This window comes from the organism of the source record quoted next (assembly GCF_019968955.1).
Source record: "MAG: Porospora cf. gigantea A chromosome Unknown PgA_NODE_716_length_12048_cov_342.873, whole genome shotgun sequence".
Classification (NCBI taxonomy): domain Eukaryota; phylum Apicomplexa; class Conoidasida; order Eugregarinorida; family Porosporidae; genus Porospora; species Porospora cf. gigantea A.
Genome location: NW_027151863.1, coordinates 1 through 12,048, shown reverse-complemented (window position 1 = coordinate 12,048; position 12,048 = coordinate 1). Strand labels below are relative to the sequence as shown.

The following is a 12,048-nucleotide window of genomic DNA, read 5'->3' as shown; positions in this document are numbered from 1 at the left end:
CCCTTTTTTTTTTTATTCCTCAAGACGGATTAGCACTGAATGCCTAGGCTGGGGGGCGGGGAGTTGTGTATATGAGCCTGGGGGCCTGTTGATACTGTGGAGGGGCTTGTTGGGGAGGAGGAGCTTGAGCTTGTTGATACTGTTGAGGCGGCGCTTCTTGGTACTGCTGTGATGGAGGAGGGGCCTGTTGATACTGTGTCGGACCGGTCTGGGCAGGGGTGCCTGGGGTAGCGCCATGGAATGGTTGAGGCCGCTGGTAGGCCTGGGAAGATGGTTGTGCTGCTGCAGCTTGTTGGGGCATCGATTGAGGGTAACTGTAGGGCGCACTCGTCTGCGGCGTTGCCTGCGATCCAAACTGGGTGTACCCCGATCCAAAATTTGACCCGCTGGAAGGCATCCTTTGTACCCGAGGATTCACCTTTTGCAAAAGTTCGGTCAGAGAGAGAACTACAGACTGCGACCGATCCTCCACCAAACTCAAAAAGAATCTGTATTCATTCGCGTCACCCTGGCGGTACACGACCACACGCAGCGCGTTGGGAATCGCCTCGGCGCGCAGGCTCTCCAGTAGGGCCAATACGTTAACACCCAAGCGGTCGTCGGTCACGCCGATCATGCCGGGCGCAACCTCCGGGGACAGCTTCTCCAAGGAGGATACGCCAAAGACGCCATGGAGCCAGTCCGGAGACACAGCCCTACCGATCCAAATCATCACCGTGTCTCCGTCGTCGGTCAGATAAACCTTCTCCTGGCTCATGGAACCACTAGTGGCCGGCAGGGGCTGTGGGACCTTTCCGCCTTGACTTTCGTCCATGTCGGTCAAACAGAGCAGCCGAGGGTATGAGAACTGCCGCACCATGGAGGGTGTCATCGACAAGAGACGTGCCCATGTTGCTACTCTAACATCGTACGTCACGTCAGGGGACCGCCTGAACGCCGAACTCTTCATCATGCCCAGAATAACCTTGGGTAGGGCCTGAGCCAAAGCCTGCGCCTTTGGCGTCTGCTGAACAGCAGCCGTAGCCATGAACTGAGTGAGTATGCTCTGTAAATAATTGCGGCCATCGGCCAGCTTCCCCTTCTGCGCCTGCTGCACCGCCAACGGAAACAATGTGGAAGTGAGAGCATCCACACAAACAGAGTCCACCACCTCGGCTATGGACTGCACCACTGGAATAGCCATCGTATGGACCCGAATCCGGCGTTCGCTGTTTGAAGAGGTGTACAGAAGCGCTGCCTGCGCGTAGCAGATGGGGTCTGTAACCACGGCGTCCACCATCTCGAGGTAGATCGTGAAATTCTGGTCCTGGTGGGCCGCAGGCAGCACTAACAGGTCGGCGCCCTTCTTGGCGAAATGTCCCGTCCATGAGGCAATACGCCAGCCCCTTGAGACGCGAATACGCATAACCGCCTCCCAGGCATACTCTTGGGTTAATGCCCTGTGCACAAGTCTTCCGAGCTGCTCTCCGTGTGTATGGGCCAGAAAGCCGTCCAGCAGATGCACCTGCCCACCGCTGAGGGAAGCCAGGGGAGCCCATGTGGCGAGATCAAGCATTTTATGTCCGGCAGAGCAGATGAATAGATCGCAAGAGATCTGCGACGCCACAATGGAACTAGCGAGTGTGTTGTAGGCGTCGTTAGCGGGCTTTGTCAGCGCCATATCCTTAGTTTCCATGCTGTCTTGCGCCGGCAAGGACTTCTCTCGGTGAGGGGAAATAGCATTCGCTCCTGTTGTGGCTGGTCCGGAGCAGAACACCAAAATTTTGCCTCCCGTATTCTTCGCAATGCTAACAGGCCCTTGAATGGCGGAACCCAAGCACGAATCCTGCACCTTCTGATGGGCCCATAGGTGAGGCAACGAGTCCAGCAGGTCCAATATACTCTGACGATACTCATCGAGCCGGAAGAGGGCGTCACCGGCCACAGGGACATATACATCATCCAGATCTGGGACGACCAACATCTGCGGCGTCTTCAAATCCTTGTTCAAGTCGTAGAAATGGATGGTGTTGTCGTATGTGAGAATAGAGATCTGGGTTCGATCGCCTTCCATCACGCTAATACTCTGCTTAAGAGACTTGCACACTGTCTGGACCAGTCCGGAGGCTACCGCGTTCACCGAAACATCGATCAGAATCTATATGAACCGCGCGCAATGAACCTACAATGAATACAGGGGGCATCGGAGGTCGCACCATGTAGTCCGTGGGTGCGAGGAACTCGACGCTGCCTTGGCTCAGCTCTGGTCTTTGGTGCCGATCCACTCGGCGACCTGCCTCATCCAACGGGGCATAGTAGGCGTTACTGGTCTCCTGTGTCAGGCCACACATATTACACTGCCACCGACGTCCTCCCGCTTCCCACGTCACGAAGGGGTTCACATAGGTCCTGCATTTGTTGCATCGGATTATCTTTCCAGACGGACCGAAGCTAACTGTCTGAAGGGGCGGTCCGCTTTCAGGCTCCGTTGCCAGCGGCGTGATCGCGATGCCCAGTGGGAGGGCTACTTTCTGTCGCTGCGACGCTGAAGACGGTGCTTTCCCCATGGAAGGCCTCATAAAGTGCTTGAAGGCGTTGAAGTGCTCCACCTCGTCAGCCAGCACGGATGCCTGATGAAACGAGGACTTCGCGGTGAACCTGCTCTCCGGAGCTGCTGGTTGGTGATAGTGACGTGGCTCACCGGTGTAGGAAGGGTAGACCTGACCCGATCCCCCGTACGGCGCCTGCGGCGGCGCTGCAAATCCTTGCGGCTGTGAGCCGTAGCCTGGATCACGTAGGAAGGAGGCGCCTACCAGGCTGTGGGTAGTACGGCTGGTGCATTATTCCGTTTTTTACTAAAAACTGTGGGACATCCGTTGCTTGACAGAAGGTTTGTCACAGGTGAAATGAGTTCGAACAGGATAGGAGACAGATTGCTTTCACAACAACCCACATAGATTGAAAGGTTCGAAAAGATATTGTAGGACCCCGCTGGGTGTTGAATAGAAGACCAACAAAAACCGACTGAAAGGTCAGTCTGCCTTCATGTTCATGGCGTCTCGCATTAACGCCTTCATGGATAAGGGCTGTTCCGGAAGGTAGTAGGTAATCTCCAGCATCCTGGTGCATTTTATAATGTGCTTCAGAAGGTCAGATTTTGCTGTGAAGACCTTCATCCAGTAGTGCCAGCTTTCGTTATAGGTCGCGTAGATGAGAACTCGTTGGAAGTGGTCGGGTTGTACGTCGTCCAGCATAAAGAAAAACTCACTGAAGACCCATTCCGCTGGTCGCGCCTTAATAAAGGCCACAACCATTCGATTTAGCGCCTCCATCTTTGCCACATGCGTGTTGAACCCGATGTCGAACGTGATCTCAAAGGTTGACCAGTGGGATCTGGTTCCGTTCATGATGACCTTGTTTAGGAGGAGGTGGTGAGGCCAGATTACGATTTTGTCCTGGATATCGTTGCACACTGTGTAGAATGTGGTCATGTCCCGCACGACATTCAGCTTGCCGTCAATGTACAGCCGGTCTCCGATACCATAGGGGTTGATAAAGCAGATCAACGCAACGGCCTGAAGGTAGGAGGAGTAGAGAACACTAAGTGACACGGCCACGGAGGAAATGACAGCGGCACCGGAAACCACCAGCCATTCCACGGGGACTCCCAGGCTGTAGAAGAAAACCAGCCCAAAGGCCGCCATCAGGAGGACATCCACCATGTTTGAGAAGACCAGCAGAGTGGAGCGCGTGGATTCGCGGGATTTTGACAGCGTTTGCCACATCTTCACGCACTCTCGCAGGCAGCGGCGCATGGCCACGTATCCCACTTCCCCACGATTCGAAGGGTCGACCAGGTCGAAGAAGACCTTACTTTCGTTGTTCCGCAGGAAACACTCTAAAGTGCGCCGACTGATCTTGGTGTGGTCCTCCTCGATCTTATTCTGTTTGACCTCCTCCACCTTCACCAGGTTGTTCAGCGCCCTGTCCAGCAGCTTCTGCTCCGTGCACGACCTTGATGGACTCTTTATGCCGCGCCCGGCAGTGTACAATAACCTCCGCCGGGGCCGGTAGGACACCTGGTGCTCGGGGTCCTGCGTGAATGCGCGAGTCGAGCGCATCACATCTTCCTGGTCGCGGATGCTGCTGCCTCGTCGCATGGACGAGTGACTGCTGGCATGCGCTGAAGGAGAACCGGAGCTAGAATGGCTTGTGTACGAGTCAGAACTCGAGGATCTGGAGCTTGACTGCATATCCGGAGAGGGCAGGAAGTCCGCCGCGCGTAGTGCTGGGACGGTTCCACTGGGACCGCGAGAACGGTGCGGTGAAGACCCTACGCGTCCGCGGGCTTTCGACGGGGTTTTCTGCGCTTCCACTCGCGATAGTGCCTTCTTGAAGTCACGCACAGCCTTCTTCTCCGTCATAGCGACGGTCCCTGGATTGGGGGGGCGCGTCGTAGGCGAAGTCGGCGTCGCCAGATTGTGAGTGTCCAACACGCGTCTCTCGATGTCGTTGAAGTCAGCAAGCATCTGCCGTGCGAGAGAACTCACGTGACGGCTTCGCGTTACGGTAGTCTTCACGCCGCGTGGATAAAGGGAAAAACGTTCCGATTGGACGCGGGTTAGTGACAGCAGGTTCTTGAGCCTCGAGCGCTCTGTCGCCTTGATGTTGGAGTACCGGAGCCATTCACTGTAGATCTCGTTTGTGGGGAGGTCGGATACGGTGTCGAAGCTGACGCTTGACTGTGCCGCCTTCCCCCGCCCACGCGGACAAAACCGTCGGCTTTTCTCAGGAATGACGACTTCAGGTTGCGCTATGTCCGTGAACATGGGGTCCAGGCTGCTTTGCACATCGAGAATGAGAGTCTTCCAAAGCAGGTTGAGCTTTCGCAAAGAACTATACAGAGAGAGATACCGCACGAGTTCTCGGTTGCGGTTCATTGAGAACCTTAGTCGGAAATGGAATACCAACAACGACCTACAAAGGTTCTTGCTGGCCCAGAGCGTCAGCAGCAGGTTAGTGGTATAAACTGCTTCAAGGACTAATGGCAGCAGAAAGAAAGGGACGGCCTCCGTTTGAGGTGTCTTCTTAGAAAACAACGACGACGGTAAAATCAGCGCTATGCAGGTCCATATGACATCTGTGACATATGGATCGAACACGTCCAAGATGATGCAGATCTTCGGCCGTACCATAGGTCTCAGATAAACCACCACCACGAGGAACCTGACGCAGTAAATCATGGCTAGCAAGCAGGAGCATATGACGGAGTATGTGACGACGTAACCGCACGAGAGCAGGCAGTCCTGCATGTCTACGTCGGCACTTCGACCCAGATTAAGCGCGACGAAGAGCAAAATGAGCAGCTGGACGAGTACCATACGCCACCCGCAGCAGCCCTCCGGGTTGAGCGCCTCGCTGGCCGTGTAGGGTCGTAGCCCTGCCGAGAAGTCGAACACCTCCTCCTCGTCGTCGGCATCGGGGTCGTCCAGAAGCGGAAGGTCGGCCTGTTTCAGGAGCTCCTGAACCCTTTCAGCCTGCAGGTCATCCAAAGGCTGCTGCAGCTGTGGTGGCATGATGAGTCAAAACCGCAAATTCGCAGTAGGACAGGGGAATCGCCAGTCAAGACGGCGTGCAGTAGGGACTGGAAGCTGCACTGGCACAACAACGCGACCTTCACCTGAAGGACTTAGTTCACGACCCTGCTGAAGGGCAGTAGATTCAAATCCAGCTTTTACACGTGCTCTTATGAGGACCACATACGCTGTGGTGCCGCTGACGCCGTCGCCACTGGTGTCGCCTGTGAGTAGGAGACCCCTAGTTTCCACCGAGAGCCACCTCCCTAGGCTACAGGGACGACGACCCCTGGTTGCCACAGAGAGCCACCTCTCCAGGCTACATGGAGGATCTGCCCACACGCGAATGGCTTCCGAACTGTACACTCATCCCTGCGCAATTCCAAAATCTCAGGTGCCTCCTGGCTTGCTGGCGGCTTCCGAACTGTACACTCATCCCTGCCCAATGCCAAAATCTCAGGTGCCTCCTGGCTTGCTGGCGGTGGTGAACATCCACTCCGCGCATATGCCAGTGTCCGGGTTCGATCCGTTGCCTGGTGGTCTGCAGGTCGTAGCGATGAGAGCCGGATTCGAAGACCTCCGCACACAGGTTTGTCCTCGCGCCACTTCTGCATCTAGGGCACAGTGGGACATCAATAGTACGATACAAATCCAAGCAGTACAGGAGTCTCCTATCTTAGGTGTCGTTCTGAGGTGCGCCCACTTCGGGGACGTAGCCACCTTCTCTCTGGATCTGGCGCGGAATGGCGCGGGGTGGACTGCGTCACTCCCCTCAAGTTCCGGCAGACCCTGCACGCTCCAGCTCGCAGTCCAGCTCGTTCACCACTTCTACCTCAACTTTGCGAATTCGAGTGTGTTCCATCCAACAGTTGCGCCGAGCCGTATATTGGAGCCGAAAGATGACACAGAAAGAAAAGATCCGACTCCTAGATTGACGGAGGACGCATGGAAGACTGCTGACAGTGTGTCAAAGAAGGAAGCATGTCCGAATCCCAGATTGTCGACTCCCAGATTGTTGGAGAATGCACATTCTACTTCTGACAGTGTGTCAAAGAAGGAAGCTACTGCTGACAGTGTGTCAGAGAAGGAAGCATGTCCGAATCCCAGATTGTCGACTCCCAGATTGTTGGAGAATGCACATTCTACTTCTGACAGTGTGTCAAAGAAGGAAGCTACTGCTGACAGTGTGTCAGAGAAGGAAGCTACTGCTGACAGTGTGTCAGAGAAGGAAGCTACTGCTGACAGTGTGTCAGAGGAGGAAGCATGTCCGAATCCCAGATTGTCAGAGAATACCAGTTCAACTCCCAGAATGTCCGAGATATACCGCGAGATGGCGTCGAGCCGCGCTCATACAGACCGGCCCACCTCAACCCTGAGTAATCGAGACCTCTGGAGGCGGGGAACCCCCAAGATATGTCCTCAACCATACAGCGACTCGACGCAGGTTTTGCTTACGCCCGCCGTTGGAAGCCGTCCGAGAGCGGCCTCCTGCTCGCCGCAGTCGTCGCTGGTTGATCCCGGCAACTTGCCTCGACGCACTCCTCGTCCCGACTCGTACCCATGCTGGTCATATCTCGAGCCCGACTACTACATCGAATCTGTACCTATCCTCTCTGGTATGACTGATATGCCGCGCATTACGCCACGAATAATTCTCAAGGAGAACGCGCCAAGCACGAAAGATTTTGCTCTACCCGTAGAGTCATGCGGCAACTCGTCGTCAGCCCTAACCCTCATGTCCGAGACACCTGACTTGGATGTCAGCCCGACCGCGACAACGTCCAATTCGGATGTCGGATCCAGCTTTGTTCAACTTCCTTCCAGCAGCGGAGCACTCACCCAGCAGGGCCCTATCCCAACATTCTCAAGACAGGATAGTCCTCCATGGTTCTGGCTGCAAGGGGACTACAGCTATAAGGGCACGCAACCCAACCCTAAGCGCATCGTCCGCATCAGACCTCCCACTAGCGGCCGAGCGTCCCGCACCCCGCCCCCGACGCTCTCGGGCAGCTTGAGCAGCTCCCCCAGAACATGACGTATCAACTCTGTAGTTCTGCCATTTATGTTAAATTGTTTTCACCCACCGAAATTGTGTAATTCGATGCTACCACACATACGGCCAGTAAGTCTGACTCATTACGGGTGATTTTTGACGTTCCCCAGCATATGAAGCCAGCATTGCAGCCCAGGTCCCTCAAAGTCATTGTGCGGCGACTGGTTCCTACGAGTCTGTCGGTTTTCCAGGACACGGGACCTGTATGTGTCAAGGTTACCTTCGGCTATGAACGCGCATTCAAAACTAAACCGGCGAGGTTGGTGCCTGGACACATCCGCACAGGAACATATGATCCGGCTGAGCAGTCTCTGCTGCAGGGCGTTTACCACTGGGGAGCGGTTTTCATGTTCTCCATCAGCCAACCCGAAACGGTGATTAAGATCGCGGCGGTAGATGCGAACCTTCCCTCTGATAGGAACAAACTCGGGATGTGTCACCTGCATCTCCTACCGCTGATCCAGAGTCAGAGGGTCTCCTTTGTGGGATCGTTACCACTAGTAGACTTGACAGACCATGTGGTTGGATTTCTAGATACCCATGTCATTCTGATGGGAAATTCAGGCCCCTGCAGACCTACCACCTCAAAGATCGCATCCAGCGTCTACAGAACCAACTCGCATTCAAAGCCTCTGGAGACCTCCCCGACTTTTGTGTCGCATTCAAAGCCTCTGGAGACCTCCCCGACTTTCGTCTCGCATTCAAAGCCTCTGGAGACCCCACCGACTTTCGGCTCGCATTCAAAGGCCCTAGAGTTTGCGTCGCCGACTTTTGTGTCGAAATCGACTCAAACCGACGCCAGCCCAGTCCCCTGGACGCGAAAGTCACTGCCTTCGCGTATAATGACGCGGCCCGCCACTGCTCCGCTGGATGCGTCCCTGTTTCGAAGACCGGCTGAAAGCTGCGAGCCTTTAACTCCTTTGCGAGTTCTGGTAAAGGAGGTTCGAAGAAAGCATTCGGAGCCTCACAACGACCCTACCACTGCCGCACCCCTTAGTTCGGCCTCCGAATCGGAAACCAACGAATCCACTGTGGATGAGTTCGCCTTCAGTTCGCCGCTGCACAGCGTCCGAGTTAACACAAGAAATGAGCGCATGTCGGATTTCTTTTCTGTAGGTAAGAGTGACCGAACTGGTTACAGCGCCGCAGATGGCGACAATTCAGGACTCGACTCTGACGAGAGCTCTTCAGACTCACTGACCTCCCACACTGAGGAGCTTACTGAGGAGCCGCAGGTTGAGTCGGACCCCATCGAGCCGGAAAGATTGACGAGTCGGTGCCCCACGCGACGCATCCCGTCTGACTGGGTCCTAGGCAGTCTCTCCTCCTCTAGCGAGTCCTCGCCTGAGTCCCGGCGCCAATCGCGACCGCCTTCCAGACTACCCTCCGAGTGGGTTCTTCACGATATCAGCTCCTCAGCTGAGCGGTTGGCTTCCAAAAGCCACACAACATCTGCCACGCCCCACGTGTCAGACGGCCCCCAACTGATCTATCAACCTGCAGATGAGGAACCTGTTATGGCACCACTTTATCTAACGGACCCAAGCCTGCTGAACTTCGACACGCAACCCTCCTACGAGTCCACAATTCACGGATCCCGAGTCCTCAACTGGATTCGGACGGTTTCACGTGAGATCGAGGAATGCCCTTCCGAGACCATCTCAAAAACGGACTCACCTGGACCGCATTCGCATTGCCAACTGATTTACCTTCCTTCTGGAGAAAGCGAACTCCGCCATGCTCCAATGTATGTGCCAGACCCGACAATGCTGACATTGGATGACGTGTCGCCTCCTGCCCTTGGCGGCGGTCTTTCAGAAGACAGAGCTCTGCCCGCGATGCCAAGCCTCCCATTGAAGAAGAAGGTCGTCTCGATGTCCTCTCATGTCGATATCTCACCGATTGACCCCTGCAGTGGTAGTCGACGAAGTTGGGATTCTCTAGAGTTGAGTTCGTGGCGCAGTCGGCGGCACACACATGTGAGAAACCACCTAATGTCCTACGCCTCCTCGGAGTCGGACCGGAGCACTTCTACTGACGGGACCGTTCTACTAGGCGACGACGACGTTTTCGTCATTAGGCGCAGGAAATCGCGCGGGGTGGATAAGGCTTCCTCCAGCCACGACGAGGTGGGAGTGGCCATGGTGATGGCATCCGACCAAAGTGACTCGATTTGTGAGGACGTCGACCATGACTCCGCTCCAAGTTACTCCAGCACAATTCAGTCCCCACACGCAGTCGACCGAAAGCGAGTCAGCTTCTCGGCTGTGGGGTGCGAGGCCCAGACGTCTTCCGAGTGCCTCGACGGGCTGCTGCCTGAACTGCGGACTATGCCTTCTCGGCGGTCCTCTTCACTCTTCAGCGGCACGTTGAACGCCTGCCACTCGACAGAACGCCGCATCTCTGAAATTACCGAGCAGCGAGAGTCTGCCCTGTCGGTCTCGTCCAATTGCAGGGACCTGTTCAACCAGCTGGCCTCGAAGGACATGCGTCGACAAGGGACTGTTCCGATATCCTCCTTGCAGTCGGAGTCGGATTCATCCGTGACCGAGCCGATCAGAGCTCTGTCGGCTCCTGGAGTCCAAGTGATGGCGCATCCGACGCTGTCTCTCGATGTCTTCGAGTCCTGGAAGACGATACACAATGACGCGGCCGAAGAGGCGCTCAGACGACGATACTTCGGATCCAACCTATCTGACGGCACTGAGGGAACAGTGGAATCAACACCCTACCGAAGTGTCATAGTCCCTACACCGGCAGACAGCGACTTCACCTCCTTCGCGAAGTCCAAGAGCATGCGCCATAAGGGCCATCACCACGACGACGCCTCTGACGACGTGTCCCTTCCCGATTCCACGCCCAGACGCTTGTCTGCCCCGCCCCAAAGCGAGGAGTCGTCTGCTGTTATTAGAAGTGGGCATTCACTGTTGCCCCCCCTCAAGCCTACTGTGACTCTGATTTCGGGGACAGCGTCCGACTCCAGTGACTACCGTCGCAAGCCTCTAGAACCTGTCTGTAGGGAGCATCTCTCCTTGGCGCTGACGGATTTTCTGACGGCTCAATCGTTGTCGTGGTCCAGTGAATCTATGGAAGCGGCCTACTCAACATCGGGCTCCGATCTGGCAATTACCAGGCGCAGTCCAAGGGTGCGAGGGGCAGTCAGTACCCCACAGGTCCCCGATGGCGCTGATAATGTGGATCAGGCTTCTGCTGTTGCTACCTCGGAGAACGAATCTACTGGAATGGAGAAGACTGCCGAGGTCTCTGATGACGCCGCTGATAATGTGATTCAGACTGCTGTTGTGTCGGAATTCGAATCTTCTGAGATGGAGAAGACTGTTGATAATATGGACCAGGTTGCTGTGGCTACCTTGGAAGACGAATGTGCTGAGACGGAGAAGACCATCGATGTCTTTGACAATGGCGTTCATCATGAGGATCAGGCTTCTGCTGTTGCTACCTCGGAAGACGAATCTGCTAAGATGGAGAAGCCTATCGATGTCTGTGACAATGCCGTTGATAATGTGGATCAGGCTGCTGTTGCTGTATCGGAAGACGAATCTAAGATGGAGAAGACCATCGATGTTTCTGACAATGCCGTTGATAATGTGGATCAGGCTTCTGCTGTTGCTACCTCGGAAGACGAATCTGCTGGGATGGAGAAGACCATCGATGTCTCTGACAATGCCGTTGATAATGTGGATCAGGCTTCTGCTGTTGCCAACTCGGAAGACGAATCTACTGAGACGGAGAGGACCGTTGATAATATGGATCAGGCTGCTGTTGCTGTATCGGAAGACGAATCTGCTGAGATAGAGAAGACCATCGATGTCTCTGACAATGCCGTTGATAATGAGGATCAGGCTTCTGATGTTGCTACCTCGGAAGACGAATCTACTTATACGGATAGGACCGTTGATAATATGGATCAGGCTGCTGTTGCTATATCGGAAGACGAATCTAAGATGGAGAAGACCATCGATGTTTCTGACAATGCCGTTGATCATGAGGATCAGGCTTCTGCTGTTGCTACCTTGGAAGACGAATCTGCTGAGATGGAGAAGACCATCGATGTCTCTGACAATGCCGTTGATAATGTGGATCAGGCTTCTGCTGTTGCTACCTCAGACGACGAGTCGACTGAGATGGGGAAGACTGTCGATGTCTCTGACGTTGATAATGAGGATCAGGCTGCTGTTGCTGCCTCGAAAGACGAGTCTACTGAGATGGGGAGGACTGCCGAGGTCTCTGATGATGCCGCTGATAACGTGGATCAGACTGCTGTCGCTCTATTGGCAGACGAATCTGCTGAGATGGAGAAGACTATCGTCGTCTCTGACAATGCCGTTGATAATGAGGATCAGGCTGCTGTTGCTGCCTCGAAAGACGAGTCTACTGAGATGGGGAGGACTGCCGAGGTCTCTGATGATGCCGCTGATA

At 55.0% G+C, this 12,048-nt stretch overlaps 4 protein-coding genes across 6 annotated transcripts; 2 read left to right on the top strand and 2 right to left on the bottom strand.

Annotated features, from left to right (window-relative positions):
- Positions 1–43: 43 nt before the first annotated feature.
- On the bottom strand, positions 44–2,820 carry KVP18_001204 (uncharacterized protein; the record flags this gene model as incomplete). 2 transcript variants are annotated; one of them, XM_067950982.1, is made up of 4 exons in its annotated part: positions 44–2,137; positions 2,166–2,653; positions 2,681–2,764; positions 2,793–2,820. In XM_067950982.1, the coding sequence occupies 4 exons, from the start codon at positions 2,818–2,820 to the stop codon at positions 44–46; spliced, it is 2,694 nt and encodes an 897-aa protein (XP_067806591.1). The 2 variants fall into 2 exon arrangements, with proteins under 2 accessions (XP_067806591.1, XP_067806592.1); XM_067950983.1 differs by lacking the exons at positions 2,681–2,764; positions 2,793–2,820 and having other exon boundaries at positions 2,166–2,546.
- A 191-nt stretch (positions 2,821–3,011) lies between these two features.
- KVP18_001203 (uncharacterized protein) lies at positions 3,012–5,555 on the bottom strand (the record flags this gene model as incomplete). Its single annotated transcript, XM_067950980.1, has 1 exon — positions 3,012–5,555. One exon carries the CDS (start codon positions 5,553–5,555, stop codon positions 3,012–3,014), a length of 2,544 nt encoding a protein of 847 aa, XP_067806590.1.
- Positions 5,556–5,727: 172 nt separating this feature from the next.
- On the top strand, positions 5,728–7,590 carry KVP18_001205 (uncharacterized protein; the record flags this gene model as incomplete). The annotated part of the gene is made up of 1 exon (XM_067950984.1): positions 5,728–7,590. The coding sequence occupies one exon, from the start codon at positions 5,728–5,730 to the stop codon at positions 7,588–7,590; it is 1,863 nt and encodes a 620-aa protein (XP_067806593.1).
- A 131-nt stretch (positions 7,591–7,721) lies between these two features.
- KVP18_001202 (uncharacterized protein) lies at positions 7,722–12,048 on the top strand (the record flags this gene model as incomplete). 2 transcript variants are annotated; one of them, XM_067950979.1, is made up of 1 exon in its annotated part: positions 7,722–12,048. In XM_067950979.1, a coding segment is annotated over one exon (4,327 nt), but the record flags the coding sequence as incomplete, so codon positions are not given. The 2 variants fall into 2 exon arrangements, with proteins under 2 accessions (XP_067806589.1, XP_067806588.1); XM_067950978.1 differs by having other exon boundaries at positions 7,722–12,026.